We start from the raw sequence: 19,469 nt of genomic DNA on the forward strand, positions 1-19,469 counted from the left end.
TTAACATTCTACTGAAGGTGACAAATCATATCTCAACCTCAGCTCAGAAAATGACTAAAACTCATCATCATAATCTATCCACTGGTCCAATGTAAAAATCCCCTTACCGGTCCAAGCCTTCCTAGTTCTTTCTTTAAAAGATATATCATCAGATAAGTATTATTATAAACAAGTATTGTAGGTTTCATTTCATTCAATTAGAGTTTCTGGGAGCCAAGGGGACTCTGAGACACTTAATGGTGCAATGCCATATTTAGATACCAACAAGTGTTGCAACTCTTAAGTACTGACATTCTACCAAAATTGACAAGTCATATCTCGACCTCAGCTCAGAAAATGACAAAAGCTCATCATCATACTCTATCCATTGGTCCAAAGTAAAAATCCCCTTATCGATCCAAGCCTTCCTAGTTCTTTCTTTAAAAGGTATGTCATCAGACAAATTAATAGTATAAACAACTCAATACATGAGACCTTAATCCAGATTATGTTTTAAAAAAGCTTCACCCACTTCTTTGCATAGCCTCTCTTGTACTCAGACACGAAGTTAAGGGTCAATAGGAGAACTGCCAAAATCTAGAAAGAATCCACTAGTTCTTATCAGGCATTGGTCTGTCTCTCACTTCCCCTTTGCAAAATTATGAAGTGTGAACTTTCATGACTGAGATGAACACTGATACAGTTGCAGGAAGCTGATGTCACTTCAGCAAATTGTGGTTTTACTACTATCCCTGCAGGTAGTCCTCTATAGTTTGGATCGTTCACCAAAACTTCAATTTCTTCCTCATGGAGAGTAACTCTCATCCACCCTTCCAATTCTTTGATTTCACCTGGCTTCACTGTAATAGAGTTGTTTTTGGCTGCTTTAATAACACGCTCTGTAGCTTGCTGCAGTTTTTCTTGCTGCATTAAATTCTGTTTGCGCTGTGGCCCATTCAGCAACAACTTTCAACTTCTTAGGGAACTACAACCTTCTTATATTCTAACAACCTTCTACTAACTGATTTAAAACACTCGTTCCCTGCAATTACTGGTACAACTGCTTTAGGCTCTTGCTCAGAGCATGAACCTGGTATGTCTGGTCACTTCCACTGTGCTGCTTATCAGATACACACATACAGGGCTTTTTTTCTAGAAAAAGCCCAGCAGGAACTCATTAGCATAATAGGCCACACCCAACAGCAGAAACCTATTAGCATATTAGACCACACCTCTGATAGCACAGCTCATTAGCATATTAGTCCACACCCCACGTTACCAGAAGTGTGGTCATCCAACCACACCCACCTTTTGCTTCTTATTCTGTTTACTTTGTTGTCAAAACCCTGGGCTTTTTTTGTAGCAGGAACTTCTTTGCATGTTAGGCCACACACCCCTTATGTAGCCAATCCTAATGAGTTTCTGCTGTTGGATGTGGCCTGTTATGCTAATTAGTTCCTGCTGGGCGTGGCCAACTCAGGAGCCAGCCAGAACTCTGTTCCTGTGCGTTCCTGCCCAAAAATAGCCCTGCACACATATATTCTAAATAAGGAGCCTCTTGTGTGCGGGCAACTGTAACCAAGACTACATTCTGCAAGGGCTGGTGCAGATGTTGGGAACAAATTCTGCCATTATGGAAGTAACTTTAGATGCTGTGTCAATAAGACATTCACACTGCACCCTTTTTACATAAACAGGTGAATAACAGGGATCTCCTACTAATTCTTTTAATATCTGGTTCACATCCAGCACAGTTGATATCCTGGATACAATCCTCTTTTGATACCTCCTTCACTCACACTTTTGGAAAGTAGTCTTATTTGAACTAATTCTGGATTGGATGGGGGAGTGCACTTAACTTAAGAATGCCCATCCTGACCACAGTGGGAGGGAAAATACCATTCAATGGCTGTGGTCACACACACTAAATAATCCACTTTCAGTGCACTTTTCAAATGGATTTTCACTGTGTGAACAGGCAAAATCCAGTTGGAAAGTGGATTGAAAGTGGATTATTTAGTGTGACCACAGCAATTGAATTGTTCCTTCTCTGGAGCCTGAGTGGAGCAATGGTATTTAAAAAATCTGTATTTCCCATATAATAAATACCTTCCGTTTTTAGTTTCCTTTATTTGACTGTTCACGTGTTTGGCAAATAGACTTTTGAGGCAGGCTAAGCTGCTATGTAGGAAGCCAGTGTGCTGTAGTGGTTTTGAGTATAGGACTAGCATCTAGGAGGCCTGGGTTTGAATTCCCACTTGTGCCATGGAAGCTCGCTGGGTGACCTTGGGCCAGTCATATCCTCTCATCTTACAACAGGGTTGTTGTGAGGATAAAATGGAGGAGAGGAGAATGACGTCAGCTGCTTTGGGTCCCCATTGGGGAGAAAGGCAGGGTATAAACGAAGTAAATAAATAAATTTGGGAAGCAATACTTCCTTTCTCTTCCACACTATTTTCCTCACTGAACTTAGGCTCCACTATATTGTCAGAAACTATCACATACCTTAGAGGTTGATTTAGAGCAGTGGACTCTAACTGGAGAACTGAGTTTGATTCTGCACTCCTCCACATGAAAGCCAGCTGGGTGACCCTGGGTCAATCACAGCTCTCCCAGCCCAAAAAACAAGTCTACCTTGCAACCTAGTGGTGCATAACCCTAAAAAGAGCTAGTACTTCAGGCAGCCAGACAATTTTAGGATCTCCTGGCCAATGTTCCCTCTAAGCTGTGTAGTCTTGTGAGCAAAAATTCTACTTTGTGAGCCACTGGCATTAAATTTGTGAGCGAGCGATTTGGCTGCTGCATAAATTAGTTTGCTCTGGAGCTATCCTCCCTGAGCTAAGACAAAAATGTGTGAGCTAGAGGCTAAAAAACTGTGAGCTAGCTCACACTAACTCAGCTTAGAGGGAACACTGCTCCTGGCTATACCTCACATAATGCCATACGATACTTATTAATTAGTTTTTCTATACACTTATGCTTCGTTTTGTACAATATCTTTGAATAAAACATAGAGGTTCTGTCTCCATTACTTAAACAATGCCTAAGTTGAAGCTGATAATAAAAAATTCATCCCAGCATCCAGAGATGAATGGTTTTATCAGGATCAAATCACTTTTGTTCTGCAAATTCTTTCCCTTCTCTACTATTTTCCTCCACTTCAGTGTACATAAATAGTCTGAGGGCTTTCCTGCGATATTTTGCACAGCCTCCAAAAACTGTGCATATAAATCATCTGCAGATGCATTACTTTCATAGGTGTTCTCCAGCAATCCCCTACTATGGCACAATGCCCTGTGTATAAAGCTGTCTTCAAAGCAGGAGGCTCTCTACTGTGTTTCTTCCTATTGGTAGATACCTCAGAATCGTCTAATAATTGTTGAATTTCCAGTATCCACATATCAAATATTTCTCCTACAGGTTTTGACATATTCCCAGAAGACCACCTGTAACCTGATTGTGTAACTTCTTCCTTCCCCTGCTAATGGTTTTATAACATGCGCTACCCTTTTATGTACTTCTTCAGGTACCTCCACAGCTACAGAAAGTGAAATAAGAAAAGGGTTTTTTGCTAGGAGTTCCCTTCACTACACAATCTCTACCAACACTTACAAGGGCAAATTCCCTCACTGTTGTCATTCTGACTTCAACAGATTGCCCATATGCATGACATTTTTTTGTGGAGTACTTTGCTTTAAATTTTGTTTGATAGGTGTTACTACCCACTGATTTTCCAACTTATAGGTCTTATGGGCTCTTGACAATAACTGGGCAGAGAATTTCTCTTCACACAATGCCATTCCTACTTTGCTACCAAGACATTCTTTTATATTTGCTGACAATACCATAGTTACTTAGAGAACATTCCAAATCTTTGTCAGACAAAGTTGACAATACTTCACTCAGCCTGACAGAGCAATCTGGATCCAAACTGTACAGTTTACACAGTTCCATTTTTGCTGAAATTATTCTAGAAGTTAATTTAAAATAGTAAAGTAACGACATAAATGCTCAGATCACACAGTGGCACTGTCCCTGTTGGTGCGCCAATATTTTTTCAGTCTTCTATGGCCCTGTCCATACGAGGCCTTTTGGGCCGGAGCGGGACGGAACGGGGGTGGAGCAAACGGGCGCGATCCCAAATCAACATCTGGGGAGCGTGCCGTCTCCGTCCCTGATCTGTCCCAAATGCCGATACCGTGCCGTATAAAAGAACCACCTATCTAGGTGGTTGCATCCATTGGAGCGCCTCAAGCCGGGCTGTGGGATCGGCGGCGCGTCCTTGCGCCGCCGCATCCCGGCCCCCGGCCGTACTGCGCATGCTCGAGCATGCTCGAGCATGCGCAGTTCGGCAGCCTCCCCCTCCCATCGAATTTTTCCTCCCCGGCATCTGAGCGATGTGCCGTGGCTCAGGGGATCCGTGGGATCCCGCCGCAGCGTCTCAAGTTTGGAGCAGCTCTGAGCAGCCGCGTTTCAGCCGTCCCGTGTGGCAGGGGCCTATATAAGTCAAACTTAAGTAGGGATCTCAAAAGAAATCCTTTTTTGAAGTAAAGAATTGAGGGAATTCAGGTCTTTAAAGTGTGATTCCCACCTAAAGCGTGATTCCCACCTAGTGATACTTATATTAATGAAAATAACAATAAACTCCAAATCTCTTCTTTTTTAAAATAATAAGACACGGTATGCGGAACAAAAATTAAGGCATACAGAGCAATTGTTAACTTGCAGAATTCCAGGCCTGTCGTGCCCAAGGTGATCCAGTCTGTTCTGGCTTTAATCCAGCCAGTCCTTGGAGCAGAATGGTGTGTTATCTGTCCTCTTTCTTTCCAAACATTTCTCGTGTTCCCTAAAATATTAATGTATAATTTTATAGAAAAGCTGGTGTCCTCCTGAGGAAAGCTACCTGCAGCCTGCTACTTCAGGCCCTCCAATCACGCTGGGGAAATTGTGCCTTTTCCTCTTATATGGAATTGTTCAACTCTTTAGGCCCCTAGTGGAGCCAGGGTTACACAGGAAAAAGGAGAGAATACTGGAAATTCATTGTTGGATTGAATTGTGGTGCAAGCAAGGAATTCAAGTGTGATTATTGGGCCTGGGAAAGGAAAGAGAAAGGCAATTGTATGAATCAAGAAGAAGAAGAGGAGATTGGATTTATACCCCGCCCTTCACTACCCAAAGGTGTCTCAGAGCGGTTTACAATCTCCTTCCCCTCCCCCTCCCCACAACAGACATCCTGTGAGGTAGGTGGGGCTGAGAGAGCTCTTGACAGAAACTGCTCTTTTTCAAGAACAGCTCTTATCAGAACTACGGCTTGCCCAAGGTCATCCAGCCAGGTGCAAGTGGAGGAGTGGGGAATCAAACCCGGTTCTCCCAGATTAGAGTCCGTGCACTTAACCACTACACCAAACTTCCTCCACTTCTAAGAGGAGCTGCTACAAAGTAAATGGGAGAGATTCTTTTTATGGGACATAGCTATGCTTTCTCATTGTACAGTAAACTGGCAATGGTATAGAGGTTATGTTTGATTTCAGCAAGGAATTCTGGGATTCAACCCTGTGTAACAGACACAGTATATGCCATCAACTTGGATCATTAACTGTAAGTGTGGGCAAGGTGGAGAAACTATAGTAATTGTGAGTCAAAGTAAAACCATTATTTAAAAAAAATATAAAGTTTTCCTCCTGACATAATTGGCATGATCTGTCAGACTCATATGCAATTAGTACAGTTACAATAGTCCTTTAGCCTAACCTGGCAAAACACATGCACTCTCTGGTTGCACTTTTTTTGGCAGAATGCAGTGGCATTTCCCCTGCATCAAAGCTGTTTTGTACCTCCCAGGGAAAACAAAGGTAACTGTGTATTTTTCTCCGGTAAAGGTAAAGGTTCCCTTGCTCGAAAGCCAGTCGAATCTGACTCTAGGGTTGCGGTGCTCATCTCCGTTTCAAAGCCGAAGAGCCAGCGCTGTCCGAAGACGTTTTCCATGGTCATGTGGCCGGCATGACTAAACACCAAGGCGCACGGAACACTGTTACCTTCCCACTGAAGTGGTACCTATTTATCTACTTGCAATTTCTTGCTTTCGAACTGCTAGGTTGGTAGGAGCTGGAACTAGAGATGGGAGCTCACTCCATCATGCGGCACCCAGGTCTCGAACTGCTGAACTACTGACCTTCCACAGCCTGCAGTTCAGCGTCTTAACCACTTGAGCCACCGCAGCTCCTTTTTTTCTCCTGTAGGCCAAGCTAAAGTTTGATAGCGTATTGCTTAGGGAAAACAGAAAAGGAAAGGTTTCCCAAACAGAGCACAGCAAAGCTGCTTTGAAACACTGTAATTTTTATAGAAGCCACCATTTTGTGACTGGATCCACCCACTGAGCTACCATTTTACAAGTGGTAGATGCCAGGGCTCTCGAAAAAAATCCCTCCTCTAAAATACAGCCACCTACCTACCAGTTTCCACCCGTCATCAAAAAAGCAACTGGGATACAACAAACCACCTGATAAACATAGTGAGTCTGACTTTTGACATGCTATTTTACCCAAATCCATATAGACTTGGGTAAAATAGCATGGTTTTACAGAAAACACCCAAGAAAGAATTTTTCCCAGTGTTCTGGAGAGATACAGCCCTGCCTGATAACTGTTCCTGATATCCTGCAGAACATTTACCCCACCATAAAGAGATATGTTCTCGGGGGTAGTGAATTATTCATTGTGCAAAAAGAGAAGGATGAATCTACTCAAAAGAAATATTCTGGCTTACACAAAGATATGTTTTCAGGGTGACTCCTGCCACCACCCCAAAATGTGGAACTTTTTTAACCTCAAGATACATTGGGAAGTTGGCTTGGGATGCCTCACAATACAATTGTATTACATTTTTCTCCGGTTTGCCAAAGGGCTAATAATTGTGATTCAAGAAATTAGGTCTCTGGCCATGATTAACCACCACCACAACACACACACAAAAAATTACTGTTCTTTTCCAGATTGGAAGTTCAAAATTTCAAAAATTCAGGAATGCAACTGAACTGTGCCGTTGGTGGGGGTTTCTAACCTCTTCTATCATTTTCAAGGAGTGTCTGAGCTCCAATTTTATTCAACGGTGAGATAAGAGAAGTGTCAGTCAGAGCCAGACTTTCAGAAGAGCAAGGAGAATAATGCACAGTTTACAACGGCCAGCATTCAGGCTGGTATTGGCTTGAACTGATGAAGGACAACAGTGGCAAATGAAGAGGTGGGGTGCTTGGCAGTTGAATAGGAGCAATATCTGGCCAGCGCTTAGCCCAAGCAGCTGAGGGAGCCATTTGCAATAGTAACCATGCCATAGCCCAAGACATGAATGCAAAAACAGCAAAAGACAACGGAGTAAAAGAGCTGCTGCAACCAAATATGTTAAACTCCAAAAATGGCTGCATCTAAGAGACTCTCAAATCATATAAAAGTTCCACTAGTAAGAATTCACAAATATTACTCTACTAGGAAAAAGGCCTGTTGTGGAAATAAATACAACGGCCTCTAGAAAGAGGCTCTGGGTGGGTGCCCCGGCCTTGGACATTCAGTGTCAATTTGCTGTGGCGACCTCAGCAGGGTATAATGACACTGAGTCCATCATTTTCTCCAGAGGAACTGATCTCTGCTACCTAAAGAACAGTTGTAATTTTGAGTGATCTCCAGCCCTCACCTGGAAATTGGCAATGATGGTTCCCCAGAAGGGAATAATTGGTTTGGAGGGTGGATTCTATGGCTTTGTACCTGTCCGAGGTCCCACGCCTCCTGAAACCTCACCCTCTCCAGGCTCCATCCCTCACATCTCCAGGAATTTCCCACCTGGAGTTGGCAACCCTATCTTCTTCCCAGCCAATCATCAACCTACCTTTATTTCCCCCTCACTTTTCAGCTTTCCACCCCCCACACACCCGCAGCCTCTCCCGTGCTCTGAAGCCCTGACTGCTACGTCACATTGGCTGTCATATGGGGGCCCTCAGCAGCATATAAGGACACAGAGCCCACCATTTTCTCCAGGGGAACTGATCTCTGCCATCTGGAAAGCAGTTGTAATTCTGAGTGATCTACAGCCCTCACCTGGAGATTGGACACATTTTACCTCAGAACAGAAAACTGTTTAGAATGTTAGAGGCAAAAGCCAATCAAGTCGCATATGCAAACGACCTCTGTATTCCGAGGCAGAGGCCAATGAGGCTGCATATGCAAATAACCTCTGTGTTCTGACTGGCTATGGGGGGGAGAGGATTAGCAAAATGTTTAGAATGTTGGAGGCAGGACTCAGGCAAAGCAGCCAGTGGATAGGGAGACGCTCTGAATGACAGATCAGAGAACGAACTGATTTTGGAGCGTGTGGAATGTTCTAGAGAAATGCCACCACCATTCAGCTTTTAAGGGAGATTGTAGTCAAATACAACATCAGTACTAATGAACTCACAAAAATTACAAGAGTCCAGTTGCCAACTGATCAAATAGGATGTAGTTAAGCAATCAAACTAACCAATAGCTGAGACATCCTATAAACTTGGGTCTGAGAAGATTGTATTCTTGTTAGCTCATTCCAATGCCAATATATCTTATAGAATGGCTTCATATGCCTTGGCTGCAAAGAAAATACAGGCCAATGCTGTTCTTATGGGAACTAATTAATATTGTTCTTAGTGGACCACTTTTGATTTAATTAATTGCTTATAACTTCAGTTTTATGGTTTTATTATATCTTAAATTTTACTCTATTTTATACCATTATTCATATTTATAGTATTCCCCTCTGTTGTTATCCTTGGTTTGTAATGGCCTATGGCTAAATACAAATACATTTCAATTTCAATACTATTAACTTGGGAATAATAACATTCAAAAATTACAATTACAATAACAATGCAGAGTAATTACATTCAGAAATAACAGTAACAGCTAGGAGTACTTATATTCAGAGATAACAGTAACAGTGATACAAGGTCCCGGGACACAAGACACAGCAAGGCTTGCAGTATTATTTACTACCTATACTCTAAATGCAAGACACAGCAGGGCTTGCAGTATTATTTAGTACCAAAATTCTAAAAATAATGGATTTGACCATTTTTAGCAAGGGAATGCAAATAGGGTTCCCAGGGCCCTGCTGACCCCCAGCAGGGGATGGAGGTTAGGGTTTTCAGATCTGGGTTGGGAAACTCCTGGGAGATATTTGGGGATGGAACCTGGGGAAGACAGGGACCTCAGCGGAGTACAATGCCATATAGACCACCTTCCAAAGCATCCATTTTATCCAAGGGAACTGACCTCTGTAGTCTGGAGATGACTTGTAAAGGTCCCACCTGGAGGTTGGCATCCCTCCATGCAAAGCCCCCTGTACTCTGTAAGTAGATCTTTAGTTATAATTTGGATATTTATGGAGATCTTTAGTTAGGACTGAAATGATCGTTGGTGTTTCGATTGGAATTGAAATCAATTAAAGTTATTCCTTCACGCGCTCACCCGACCGCCACGGTAGCCAACCGCATTTACGCAGGGCTGGCACTCGCATTGCGGCTACCACATAAAGATCCTTAAAGTCTGCTCTCCGCGAGCCACAGGACAAGGCGGTGGCGGGAGGCGCGCAGGGCCGTTGCGCCCAGCGTACTCTTGCAACAGGGCAGCCGCCCGCTCAGCCCTCCTCCCCGCTATGCAGCGTGACGGCGACCTCTCAAAAAACTACAGCTTCTCTAGTTTCCCCCGTTGCTTCTTGTGCACTGCCGCTCCTTCCCGAATGCTTGGCATTTGCTTCCCCGGGGAGGGGGAGGGGGAGGGGGGAACACAACCCAATCCCTTTATGCTAAATCTGACTTGTAGTAGAAAGAAACAGTAGTACCTGATGAAAGAAACAGTAGTACCTGATGGCGATTCAAACGTATCCCAGTGCTAGAAGTTCAAAAAGCCCGCGCTTTCCTTACCCGGCCGGAAGGACGGCCGCGTCATCGCTGCCCCGTAATAGTCGCTAGAGCGAGCAGATCAAAATTTGAGTCCAGAGGCATCTTTTAAGAAAAACAAAGTTTTATTCGAGGTATAAGCTTTCGTGAGCCCGCACACTTCCTCAGATACAATGAAACAGAATTTACTCAACCTTTACATATAGGAAGAGAGAGGTTGGGGGAGGGGGTTAGTTGCCAGGAAGGACCAGTGGAGTCGAGACAGAGAGAAAAATGGAATTTTTTTACCAGTCCATACATATAGGTACAGGAGCTGCGGTGGCTCAAGTGGTTAAGACGCTGAACTGCAGGCTGTGGAAGGTCAGTAGTTCAGCGGTTCAAGACCCGGGTGCCGCAAGACAGGGTGAGCTCCTGTCTCTAGTTCCAGCTCCTGCCAACCTAGCAGTTCGAAAGCAAGAAATTGCAAGTAGATAAATAGGGACCACTTCGGTGGGAAGGTAACAGCGTTCCGTGCGCCTTGGTGTTTAGTCATGCTGGCCACATGACCACGGAAACGTCTTCGGCCAGCGCTGGCTCTTCGGCGTTGAAACGGAGATGAGCACCGCAACCCTAGAGTCGGATTCGACTGGCTTTCGAGCCAGGGAACCTTTACCTTTACCTTTACATATAGGTAGAGAAGTTGCCCTGACTCAAGTGGTTAAGGCGCTGAACTACAGGCTGTGGAAGGTCGGTAGTTCAGCAGTTCGAGACGCAAGTGTGCCGCATGATGGAGTGAGCTCCCGTCTCTAGTTCCAGCTCCTGCCAACCTAGCAGTTCCAAAGCAAGAAATTGCAAGTAGATAAATAGGTACCACTTCGGTGGGAAGGTAACAGCGTTCAGTGTGCCTTGGTGTTTAGTCATGCCAGCCACATGACCACGGAAAACATCTTCGGACAGCGCTGGCTCTTCGGCTTTGAAACGGAGATGAGCACCGCAACCCTAGAGTCGGATTCGACTGGCTTTCGAGCCAGGGAACCTTTACCTTTACCTTTACATATAGGTAGAGGGTGAACAGTCAATTATCATACAGCATAATGAAGATGTTTAAGAGATTTAAAGATCAAGTAGAAATAATATGCTTAGTTTATATGGTCACCATTTGTTTAGGTTCAATTCCGGTGGGGAAACAGTGAAGGAAATAAATACGTCAAAATTTTTTCCAAAATTAAGGATACATCAGTCTCCAATTCTGACATATTTATTTCCTTGAATGTTTTCCCCTCAGAATTGAACCCAAACGAATGGTAACCATATATTCTAAGCTTATAATTCCTATTTGAGGGTTTGTTTCCCCCCCCCCATAGGATAGAAATTCAGGGACAAGGGGAGACAGCTCTTAAGGCCTTGGAAGGGCCTTGGGCACTTGTCACTTGATGTGTGAGTGAGGTATGTATGCCCTCTTTACTACTGCTATCAAACCTCCACCATGCAGCTTTCCAAGCTACAGCTGCTGTCAAAACTGGGGTAAACATGCCCAGCAGCTGTTAAGAAGGCCTGGCCAACATAAGTAAATGCAAGAAGCTAGAGAAGCCCTGCACTCAGCAGGATGGCCCCGGGCTAGCCTGGCATTGTGAGATCTCTGAAGCCAAGCAGGGTCAGTCCTCCTTAGTTTTTGGATGGGAGGCCAGCAAGGAAATCCCAGGGTCATTACACAGAGGCAGGCAATGGCAAAGCACCTCTGAATGTCTCTTGTCTTGAAAACCCTACGGGGTCACCCTAAGTCTGGTATGACTTGATGGCACTTTCCACCACCAGAAGAAAGACACTGCTAAGCGTTTCATCGTCTCTAAGGTACCGTGCCTGTCCAGGCATTGCAGTCTGTGGCCATCTTGAAGGAAAGGCCAATCTGAGCCTCCTCTTTGCTGCTACTTTTCTGACCATATTCCTCAGCTGAAGTCACGGCTGAACCATACAAACTACCAATGGACCTCACCTGCAGTTGTGAATGAGATCTTGACAACATGATTAATGATGTCCTGCATACCTCAGTGGAAGAGATCAAAACAGCAGCTTAGTACAGTGTAAATGTGGATGAGGCTACAGATATCACCACCGAGGAAAAGTTTAATTCTGCTTCTGCATAGCTAGAGAAGATACGTTTGTGGGGGAATTTGGGGGAGGGGCTTGTATGAAACTGTCGCCGCCACCACAGTTAAAGCTCTGCCCACCTATTTAGAAAGATGTACTCCGTCACTTTAATCTTTCCACTGACAGAAGCCACAGTCAATGTTATCATGAAGCATCCAATGTTGCTGTAAATCTTTGTGGACTGCAGTCTCACGTAAAGGAAGAGGAGCCAAAAGCACTGTGTTTACTGTATAGCATATGTTGTGAAACTGGTAGTACAAGATAGGTCAGAAAATGTTGGTAAGTTCTGGGAGAAATAGCTGACTCAATCTCCTTCGTGACTTCACTGGACTTCCTGTTGGTTTCAACAGGAAGACGAGTATATGAATCTGAGGCAATTTTGCCCCACAAGTTAGACTGTTTGGGTAGCTTCCTTACAGTCAGTTGCTTCTAATTATAGGGAACTGATTGAGTTCCTTGAGGGTGTGTCATCTGAAGAGACAGGAAATCCTGGGGACAAAGCAGGTGCAGGGGTTTGCATCCCCTTTTATACTGTAGTCAATGCTGCTTGGGTCTCTCTGTTTTAGACACATTAGATACCGTTCTTTAAAAAAGTTACCTACAGGTCCATCAAGCAAAATTTCATTTCGCTTCTGCCAAGGAGAGTGTAAACCAAGTGCAGAGTCCCAAACCTAGGCACAGAAGTGTGTCAGAAATGTCTTGATGCTGTGTGTAAACCTCACGAGGATTTCTTCTTGAAAACCTTTTATGAGCAAAGTTTGAGTCCAGTGACATCTTTAAGACCAACAAAGTTTTCTTCTGGGTATAAGGTTTCGTGTGCAAGTACCCTTCTTCAGATACATTGAAACATAAGCCACCAATGATTACCAGGAAGGGCTAATTAGTGTCAAGATGCGTAAGTTACTGAATAAAAAATATATCTAAGATTGGATTAAGACAATTGGTAAGACCTGTGAATAGCAGCAAATTAGCATACAGCATAATATATAAAGTTTACAAATGGATGCACATGAAAGCTTATACCCAGAATAAAACTTTGTTGGCCTTAAAGGTGCCACTGGACTCAAGTTTTGTTCTGCTGCTTCAGACCAATACAGCTATCCCCCTGAATATCTCTCTTATGAAATCACTTGTAATTCCAGCAGCAGTTTACGCAGTCACTTTTCTTCAGATGTGTGTCAACATATGAAAGAAAATTAAAAGTTCCTTATAGGAGGAGGGTTTTACTCAACTGACTTGGACATGTCCTGTGTGCAGTTGCATTGTGACATGATTTTGGAAGTGTAAGCAAGCAGAAAGTTAAACTTTCGATTCCTTCAGGATATGGTTGATCTTCTCAGTAGAAAACTGGGAAGCCATCTGTGACAGCTCCTACCAGAACTGACAAAGCTAGTTGAAACAGGCCTTATTGTACTTGTTCCATCCTGTGCATTAGAAAGGTCACTCTTGTGCATTCATAGGATAGGCTTTTCTGGAGAAAAGTATGGGGCTTTTGGCTCACTTGGCTCTTCTACATGGACATAAGCAGCTCTCTCTGAAGACGGATATTAACATTATAGCTAATGAGCTCATCAAGAGACCGGCAATTAAAAAAATGCATTCAGTGCTCCAGGTTACATTTATTGTTGTATACTAAAGATCAGTTTTACATAACTTATTTTTGAACTGTCTCTTTGGATGTTGGCCTGTGGCACTGCCCTCTTTCCAAGTTTGCCCTAACCCCAGAAACTAAGAAGTCTATGCTTTGTTGTTAGATTGACTGGTATGGTACAGCCAGGAATCTCTATAACGCAGCAGAGTGCACTAGGCTACATGCAGCAGTAACTTCACGGTACTGTGTGTGCTAGCAAAGTTTCAAATTTACACGGACCCACTTGCCTGTTTCAAACTAATAAGAGTTATTTAGGGAACTCTATTATAGATAGTAGAGGTGAGAGATAGGGACCGAATCTAATCTTAACTAGCTCCTCCTCCTTTGTGAGTGTGAGAGAGATGGTGTCCCCAGAAGGAAATCTTGCCCCTAAGTATAGCATCCTACTTCAAAGGGATAGTATCAGATAACAGGAAGGAAAGGATGCTCTGTGTGTTTCCTGACCTCTCTGTCTAAATCTATGGTACCATCTCTGAAGCCTGAGACAGGAGACTGCTTACAGTCCTCCACTTCCAACATTTGTAGAAAGCTCCTGGGAGGAAAAGAGAGGACAAAGAGTGGATTGTTGTCAGGATCCCACCCATTCATGCTCAGGAGAGTCCTGGTTTTTATCAACGAAGCACCGAAGGGCCCTGGCAGCAGCTGCAGGGCCCAGTGCAAAAGGAAGTCATCAGCCAGCCAGCTATTCCCATTTGCTCCTCTAAAAACACAAGTGATAAAGAGAGAGGGAAATATCTGGCATCCAATAAGGTGTTGGGAGTGGAAAGGGCTCCCTCCATGGTTCTTACCTTGCCCAGTTTCAGGACCCAGTGAGGAGGTAGATGGACTACCTAGCACCACCTTACATCTTCCACCCCTTGGCAGATATTCTTGGAACACTGGAAACTGTTCCAACCCAACAGGGCAATACTATGAGATTGGTCTAGACTAGAGGCATATGTAGTGAAGTTGTCTCACTGGATAGTTCAGTCTCATAGTACAGCGCACACTTTGGCTGCAGTAGGTCCCAAGTTGCAATTACAGGTCCAGTCCCAGCACCACAGATAACAGGTGCTGAGAAAGACTTTTCTCTGCTTCAGACCCTGAAGAGTTACTGCCAGTCAGAGTAGATTGTCAGACCACTGCCGCCGCCCCCCCCCCCGGTAGTCTTAGCCACTGTTCTATTGTGTTCCTAAAGTGGCCCACAACAATTTTAAAACATCAGAACATTTTTATTTACTTCAGTTGAGTACACCTTTCTCTCCAATGGGGACCCAAAGTGGATGGCATCTTTTTCCTCTCCTCCATTTCACCTTCACAGCAACCTTGTGAGGTAGGTCTGGCTAAGTGTGTAACACTAACCCAAGGTCACCCAGCAAGCTTCTGTGGCAGACTAGAGATGTGAACCTGAGGGTCTCTCAGATTCTAGTCCAATACTCTAACCACTACACCACCCAGGCTACTGTTACTATTATTAACAATGAGTGCCATTAATCGTTAGGATAGCAATAGCAAAGGATAACACACTGCAGAAGTAATTCGAGGGTTAAATTACTCGCAGAGTTATTCTGTGCTGAGGAAGCTGATGTTGCCTAGTAACTAATTAGGGCTGCCAGGTTCCCCCCAGGACCACCAGTGGGGGATGGGGGGGTTTAGGGTTGCCAGATCCACGTTGGAAAACTCCTGGAGATTCAGGGATGGAGCTTGAGAAGGGGCAAGGACTTCAGTGGGGTACAATGCCACAGAGTCCACCCTCCAATGCTTCCATTTTCTCCTGGGTAACTGATCTCTGTTGTCTGGAGATGAGATGTAATTCCAAGGGATTCCCAGCAATGCTCCCTCTAAGCCGTGGAGTCTTGTGAGCAAAAATTCTACTTTGTGAGCTACTGGCGATTTGGCTACTGCATACATTAGTCTGCTCTGGAGCCATCCTTCCTGAGCGAAGACAAAAATGTGTGAGCTGGAGGCTAAAAAACTGTGAGCTAACTCACACTAACTCAGCTTAGAGGGAACATTGATCCCCAGTTCCTACCTGGAGGTTGGCATCCCTATAACTATTTGGGACCTAGAAGTTTCTTCTTCTAGTTTCTGTTTTGCTTGTTTCTTCTCTTGGTGCTTGTTGGATCTGCTGCAGATCAGGAGGAAAGAAGTGTGCACGGTACCTATGCAGTTTATCTGTTCTGTGTGTCTGAAAGTTAAAGGTTTTACTTCTTGAAAGAATCTTCAGCCTGAACTCACTGTTTATTTGCAAAAGTGCAGCACCTTTCATTAATAACATTTACAAAACAAACAGCAAGATACAAAACAGCAGCATGACATTAAGTTCAGCCACCATGTTAAAAAAATAACTGGAGAAGAATTTTGTGGCCAGTTATTTTCTCATTGTCTAATCTAGCCTTCCTAGGCAAAACAATTGAGAAAATGATGGCAGAGCAACTTTGAGCTTTCCTACAGGACGTATCTGCTCTGCACCTCTTTAAATCGTGTTTCAGGCCAGGCTAAACTAAAAATTGACTCAAAGGAAAAATACAGGTCCCTTGGGGAGCAGCAATATGAAAGCAGAAGTCTGAAAGCATATGACAATTTTACAGCATATCGTTAAAAAGAGGCGGTTCTTTCCCGCAAAGCTGCAAGCGAAGAAATGGGCTTCCCAAGAAGAGAAGCAGTGAACGATGGGATGGCAGAAGCAAGCAATGTGGGGCAGGTCACGGTGCCACCTTCTTTTTGGGAGAGCTGGTATGATAAGCCAGATCCCTTGCACAAGTTAGCAGAGTGCACTAGGCTCAGAACGCAGTAGAACCCTTTTGAACAGCAAATGCCTGTAATACTATAAATTTACACAGAGCCACTCATCAGTTTAAAAGAAAAGAAGAACTGATTTATTTAGGAAATACATACTGGATAGTGCAGCGTAGAGAAAGAGACAGATCCTATTCTACCTAGCTAGTGATAGATGCGGATGCAGAGAGCCATCCGGCATCCATGGTGCCAAAGATGGAGAAACGTGCCCTCCCTCTTTGTGTGCATGCGAGGAGAGAGAGAAAGGAGACAGAAGGAAGCTGTTTCCCTAAGAGTTGAAATCTACGCATCTAAGGGTTCAGTGACAGAAGAGTAACCAGGAAGATGCCTAAGTGTCTGCCTGTCTAGCTGTAACTCGCTGGTCACTTGCTGCTGGGAGACTGAGGCACAGGGACATCGCATCTGGTTCTTCCCACACTTATTTCATGTTCCAGTTGGATTAGAAGATCTGCTGCAGATCCAACGATGTTCTGTGCCGCACCTTGACACGCTGGCTTTGGCCTCTGCTTCGTCACTCAAATACGCGCAGTTGTCTCCCTCTCCAAGGACTTCCAAGCTGCAATGCACAAGACAAGGCCAAGTTGGTTAGCTCCCTGACACCGGGAAATAGGTATTTCCTTGGACAATAAACTGGGGAAAAGATCATCCAGATGCTTTGGATGAAATGAATTCTGGACTAGATTCTCTTTCTTTCTTTATTATTAAATTTATAGCCCTCCCTCCCCGCAAGCGGGCTCAGGGCGCCTCACAAATAGGGCATAAATGCCAATAGTTAAAACAATTAAAAACGAAATAAAACTATCAATCAATCAATTACAACAATACAAAGTGCTCAAGATGTTTCAAGAAGATCTTCAATAACAAGATGGCTTCCTGGGGATAGCAGTCCCCGTTCAGTGGTATCAGATCCACGCAGCGCTGTAGTTCATTTAACACAGGGCCATCTCACCCCCCGGTTACCCAATTCAGGTGGTGGTGGAGGTAATGGTGAAGGTAGTGGTGGCTCCTACTCGAAAGCCTGGCGGAAGAGCTCCGTCTTGCAGGCCCTTCGGAAGTGCACAAGGTTTATGTTCTACTTACCAAGTTTTCCTTTTTCCACAATTTAATTTTTTTCCTTTTTCTACACCCCACCTTTCTCTCTAATGAGGACCCAACATGACTTACCTTGTTCTCCTGTCCTCTGTTTTATCCTCATGACAACTCTGTGAAATGGGTTAGGCCAAGAGGGTGTGACTGACCCAAGGTCACTCAGCGGGCTTCCATGGCACGAATGGGGATTTGAACCTGGATTTCCTAGATCCTAGCCCCACACTTTAATTACTTCACCACACTAGCAACATATAGGGCTGAAACCAGCAACTGCCCAAAGATCAAGTATCTTCTCCATTTTAACCCCCCCCCCCCAGTCTCTTCTAACCTCAGGAAAGTTGATTCCCAATTATCACAGTGCCATACCCATGTGGCACAACATAATATCCATGTGGGTTCACAGGATGCAGAGAGATGAAATCACTTCCTCCCTCTTCCATCACTGCAAGTCTGCTGACGAAAGGGGCAGCTAGGGTGATTTTGCCCTCTTCCACCTCCTCACTGCAGCCTAGCTGCCCATGCGGCAATTACTCCATGTGAGTCCTACAACTCTGGGGGGGGGATCAATGTTCCCAGCGTCGGAAGGGACTGCTGACAGATGGCTGGAACCAACCCAAGACCTTTTGCTGATTTTCACGATACTATTGTGTTACTGAATTTGTAATCTGGATTTGATTACGGCTGTAGACTGCCCCAAGAAGATAAGGGGTGGGGTATAGCTTAAATATATCAGCACCTCCACATGCAGGCACTCATGTGCCTGTATCAAAAGGCACTGTGCTAACAAAAAAATATTCTTCCATGTGTCCCTGGGTGCCAACTATGGTCATCAGCCAGACATCTGTTGGCACAGACTGGCCCGTCTGGCATCCACCAGAGCTCAGGCCTTTGTGGCTCAGGATCTGTGAAATGGGCTTCCTGAAGAGGCGATAGGGGGCCTCCTCCTCAAGAGAACATCAGGAGTGGCTATTAGCCACAAGGTACAGATAGGGGCTCTGGGGCAAGTGATGCTCTGTCTTCTTGGTGCTTGGGGGGGTCAACAGTGGGAGGGCTTCTAATGTCCTGGCCCCACTGGTGGACCTCCTGATGGCACCTGGTATTTCTGGCCACTGTGTGACACAGAGTGCTGGACTGGATGAGCCTTTGGCCTGATCCAACATTGGCGTCTCTTATGTTCTTATGTTATGTAGGTGTCACAAGGTCTGCCTGTTTTCCAGGGGATTTGAGGGGGTTTAAACAGCAGCATCCTTTAAGAGGGGAAGGGGAGATTTGGGTCTTCTTATTTTATCTTTTAGCTGGGGATGTTTTAACTATTATTGTAAGCCACCACGAATCAACAGGAGAGAAGCAGGATACTAAATGTTTTAATAAATAAGTAATAAATAATATTCTGTCAGGAACAGTTTGGACCAACCCCCTGACTTGTCTAAGTGGAAAACCATGACTCCTAAACACAACTATTTAGGTTTGTATTACACAGTGACATTTATATTAAAAAAGGCTGTAGTCCATATGTCGTGATGAAGGCTATTTCCTGAACTGGGAGCATTAATTTTATTTATTTTATTTATATTTACATTTATACCCCGCCCACCCTGTAAACAGTAGCAGGACCCAAGACATTTAATGCCTGTTCGGGGTAAACTGGTGGAAGCTATTACTAAGAGCACAGAGTGGAACAAACCCTGATGAAAACAAAGGTGATTTGGGAGCCTGATCTAAGGCACAGACTATTGGCTGGCCATCCCTACCACAAACAGCAAACTGTATAGTTACATTCAAGCCCAGAAGCACCTTAGAGCCAAACAAGAATTGGGGGAGTATAAGCTTTTGAAAGTCAAAGCTCCCTTGCTCAGGTATTTGACAAAGGGAGGTTTGACTCTCAAAAGCTTATCCCCCCCCCCCATCTTTTTTGTCCTTTACGGC

At 44.3% G+C, this 19,469-nt stretch overlaps 1 protein-coding gene across 1 annotated transcript in view; it reads right to left on the minus strand.

Moving 5' to 3' along the window:
• Positions 1-16,648: 16,648 nt before the first annotated feature.
• Positions 16,649-19,469, minus strand: part of LOC107118560 (C-type lectin domain family 2 member D-like) — a 33,800-nt gene continuing 30,979 nt past the window's right edge. Inside the window, exon 6 of the mRNA XM_015420924.1 lies at positions 16,649-17,010. Within this exon, the coding sequence (XP_015276410.1) occupies positions 16,878-17,010 (133 nt within the window). The 3' untranslated portion in view covers positions 16,649-16,877. The remainder of the gene's footprint in view (positions 17,011-19,469) is intronic.

Source organism: Gekko japonicus, unplaced genomic scaffold (genome assembly GCF_001447785.1).
Source record: "Gekko japonicus isolate JY-2015 unplaced genomic scaffold, Gekko_japonicus_V1.1 scaffold2720, whole genome shotgun sequence".
Lineage (NCBI taxonomy): Eukaryota > Metazoa > Chordata > Lepidosauria > Squamata > Gekkonidae > Gekko > Gekko japonicus.